At 42.4% G+C, this 4,267-nt stretch overlaps 1 protein-coding gene across 7 annotated transcripts in view; it reads left to right on the top strand.

The window, feature by feature from the left end:
- Positions 1-209: 209 nt before the first annotated feature.
- Positions 210-4,267, top strand: part of LOC137437030 (nicotinamide/nicotinic acid mononucleotide adenylyltransferase 3) — a 40,916-nt gene continuing 36,858 nt past the window's right edge. The window contains exons 1-2 of one of the 7 annotated variants that reach the window (XM_068131338.2): positions 210-269; positions 3,332-3,534. In XM_068131338.2, the coding sequence (XP_067987439.2) occupies positions 3,414-3,534 (121 nt within the window). In that variant the 5' untranslated portion in view covers positions 210-269; positions 3,332-3,413. Of the gene's footprint in view, positions 303-365; positions 760-2,397; positions 2,535-3,331; positions 3,535-4,267 lie in introns of those variants that run through there. The other 6 variants (XM_078786982.1, XM_068131340.2, XM_068131339.2 and 3 more) reach the window with 6 other exon arrangements.

Raw genomic sequence — 4,267 nt, 5'->3', positions numbered from 1 at the left:
TTCCCTTCTTGATGTTTTCAGTGATTGTGCGGTATATATGGGGCTTGGCGATATTGTTAGCAGTAGTAGCTATGCCGTTTTGTGACTTTTTTGTCAATCCTATTAGATTTGCTCATTATTATTAATGGTATGCTGGATATTAAGCATTTAGAATATGGAAAAAATAAACTATACAGAATAATCGTGTATCGGAAAAGTTTAATTAACGAGGAAAATTAAGAATAAATTAAATAAGACAACATCAACATCATTGGTATACGGAAGCACAGGTAGTGTTTTAAAATCTTCCCATCGTCACTTCGGTAGGGTTGTTATATCAATATATGTCATATTTACCTCACCATAATTTATTATAATTAGCCTTTAAGTTTAAGGTGTGCATGCATGAACATAGTAATAGTATCTGGTGAGAGGTGGACCAATAATTTGGCGGGCTGACAGGATGGCCTAGACCCCAAGACCCAACAGGTACGCACACTCGCTCTAAGCTATCTCGCATGGGTTCGAATTTCGGCCCAAATATAAACTGGCGTCCAGGTGTTTCACAGGTAAGTGATTGATTCATCAATGTGTGTGCTGTTCTTCGGATGGATGTTAAAACGGCGTTTCGTATGCCGACATGGGCGTGAAATGTCCCACGGTGACCTTTGCGAAGTGGAGGCGACTTATCGCCAAAAAATCCTGTCCTAACCTCGCTTTCCCTCTCCCAAGGAAATTAAATGCGAAGGAGGTAAAGGGGATCGCTACATCTTCAGCTGGGTAAGCGGATTAGTAGTAAGAGTAGTACCATATTTGTCCAACTTCAATATTTGTAGTGGCAGGACAGGAGAGGAGTTCACTACTCAAGGTGGAGCAGGACAGGAGAGGAGTTCACTACTCAAGGTGGAGCAGGACAGGAGAAGAGTTGTACTACTCATTTGCTTCCCTGTCTTTAACTCGGGTCATGCTCTCGCGCCCAACGAACTACATCTTGCTGCGGGAAAGCTATTACTATGAATATTAGTATAAGATTAGCATTACATTTCTCAGTTCCTTTTTGACTGAAACTGTTTATTGGTAGAGCAGGACAGGACAAGGGAGGAGTTGTACAACTCATTGGTAGAGCAGGACAGGAGAGGGGTTTCACTGCTCGATGGTAGAGCAGGACAGGAGAGGAGTTTTACTGCTCATTGGTAGTGCAGGACAGGACAAGGGAGGAGTTGTACAACTCATTGGTAGAGCAGGACAGGAGAGGGGTTTCACTGCTCGATGGTAGAGCAGGACAGGAGAGGAGTTTTACTGCTCATTGGTAGTGCAGGACAGGACAAGGGAGGAGTTGTACAACTCATTGGTAGAGCAGGACAGGAGAGGGGTTTCACTGCTCGATGGTAGAGCAGGGCAGGAGAGGAGTTTTACTGCGCGTTGGTAGAGCAGGACAGGAGAGGAGTTTTACTGCTCGTTGGTAGAGCAGGACAGGAGAGGAGTTTTACTGCTCGTTGGTAGAGCAGGAAAGGAGAGGAGTTTTACTGCTCGATGGTAGAGCAGGACAGGAGAGGAGTTTTACTACTCAAGGTAGAGCAGGACAGGAGAGGAGTTTTACTGCTCGTTGGTAGAGCAGGACAGGAGAGGAGTTTTACTACTCAAGGTGGAGCAGGACAGGAGAGGAGTTTTACTGCTCGTTGGTAGAGCAGGACAGGAGAGGAGTTTTACTGCTCGTTGGTAGAGCAGGAAAGGAGAGGAGTTTTACTGCTCGATGGTAGAGCAGGACAGGAGAGGAGTTTTACTACTCAAGGTAGAGCAGGACAGGAGAGGAGTTTTACTACTCAAGGTGGAGCAGGACAGGAGAGGAGTTTTATTACTCAAGGTGGAGCAGGACAGGAGAGGAGTTTTACTACTCAAGGTGGAGCAGGACAGGAGAGGAGTTTTACTACTCAAGGTGGAGCAGGACCGGAGAGGAGTTTTACTACTCATTTGCTTCCCTGTCAACTCTCAAGCTTAACTTTAACTCGGGTCATGCTCTCGCACCCAACGACTGGAATCTCAGGTTTTAATTTATTTTTAAGGTAGTTTTAAAGTCATTCATATTTATTTTAAAGTCATTAAACGGGTCCCCAGTCACAACAGCTGAGTTTTCAACCAATGAAAACCCTGTAACGTTCAAGGTTGTTTGTGGAGTCACTGGATCTGCTGAACCAGACAACAACCTCTCTCTGACATAACAAGCGGTGTAGCTCGGTGTTCCTCAGGAAATCCAAGAAGACCAGACCACTTGCTCCCCGCACTTTATGCAGGAATTCGTAATTTGTTCAAGGAGTTGGCGTTCAGTCTAATTGTGCATATTTTTTTTCCTTCCTTCTCTTTTCTACTATAATAGGATTTATAGCCACCGGAGCTCTCAATTTTGGGTTCTGTTTTGGTAGATTTGCCCTGGGCAGGAAGGCTCTGCCCACCACCGGGGTGTGGCCCTGGACATGAACGGGATCTGTGGCGCCTGGGGTTTAGTAGATTTGCTCCGGGGTGTCGACCCAGGTTACGAAAGATTCTTACTCTCTCAGGCAGGTTTGGGTTGATAGGATGGGGGATATGAGTAGTACTGATACAGTACAATTCCTCTCCTGAGTTTCTGAGTATGTACGCCAGCCAGTCAATTGGTATAATAATGCACATCAAACTTCCTTGTTCCGTTTTAGTGATTTTATCTTCATTGGAAAATACTGTTGTTCGTTCTGTGTTGGAAAAAGACTTCAAGCAGTTTTTCGTCATCCTGAGTTTCATTTTATTTTACTTTATTATTCAATTAAATTTTCATTATTATTATTACACCTTCGTTTATTATTTAATTTTATTTATTATTGCTCATGCACATTGCACTCCTTCCGTTCTGGCATGAGGACTCCTTTTATTTATTATTTTCTTTTATTTATTCTTTTATTTATTATTTTCATACCATTTTATTTTATTTATTTCTTTATTTCTCGATTGTATTATTTATTTCTCTGTTATTTATCCATTTCTCTTCCGTCTGTTTATTTTGTCTCTTCCGTTATTTCTCTTCCATCTGTTTATTATTTTTATTATTATTTATTATTTATGAATTATTTCTCCATTTATTATTTTATTTTATTTATTATTGCTCATGAACTCCTGCTCTGGCATGAGGACTCATTTTATTTATTATTTTATTTATTCTCCTTTTATTTATTATTTCCATTATTATTTTATTTAATTAAATTATTTAATTTTTATTTTATTTCATTTAACTATTTATTTACATTTTTAGGACCTATTAACGTGTTGCGTTCACTGTGGTGACACTGACAGTGGCGTTGATCGGTGCAATTTCTCTGTTTAGAGGTGCCATTGTGATCCTTCCGAATCCAATTTGGTTTGGGATTTCGAAGCCGAGTCGTCTGGATGTCCACGTGTTGCCGACGATGCAAGCCACTGCTCTTGGACGCCAGCCCGTGATTCTACTGATGTGCGGATCCTTTAACCCAATTACAAACATGCACCTTCGTCTGTTCGAGATTGCTCGAGACTATCTGCAAGACGATGGTACCGGTACTCTGATTCCTGGCGTGTTCTATTTGCCTAACGCTAGTAAAACGCGTGCTTCCTGCCTTTGCAAAGTTTCTTTGTGTTCCTCTTTTGAATGTGTAAACTTTGGGATTTTTTGAATGAAGGTGATGATTGTATCTGTGCCCAAGGCTGGCATGATCGCCTTGAGCTACTGCTAGGTGTACTCACCTTTGAGCTCTCTAGCCTGGGTTCGAATTCCTGTCATCCTGGTGTTTCGTAGGTAGGGTAAGGTGTCGATGTGTGCCGTCCCTCAGATGGCAATTAAGATGGATATTCGAAGAGTATGCGAGTTATTGCCGTTACCCAACCTGTACAAATGACAGATTCCTGCCGGGACTAATTGCGCAACAAGTAGTCTGGCCTTCAAGTAGTCTGGCGATCCGCCATGATGGTTTATCCATGTTCCTTGAGCAATGATGAAGGAAAAACCTAATTCTAACAAACCAAATATATCATAAATAAATTATTACTCCCTGAACCATTTACATGTCCCTGAACCATTCCTAAACAACAAGTCAACTCTGCTGAAACTGCTACCGCCCACAGAGAACGCATTCCAACAACATCTCAAACGTGCGGCATTGGTGACTGCAATCGACAAGAGTGCTCACATTTGCAAGCCAAGTGTCGAACTATGGGTGAGCCGTGGATGATGGAAAGCTGATGCTAGTGCAATCCACACACCCGACCTGGCCACAGCAGATGATGC

Source organism: Myxine glutinosa, chromosome 11 (genome assembly GCF_964187855.1).
Source record: "Myxine glutinosa chromosome 11, kmMyxGlut1.1, whole genome shotgun sequence".
NCBI classification, from domain to species: Eukaryota; Metazoa; Chordata; class Myxini; order Myxiniformes; family Myxinidae; genus Myxine; species Myxine glutinosa.
This window is presented reverse-complemented; position numbering and strand designations above follow the sequence as displayed.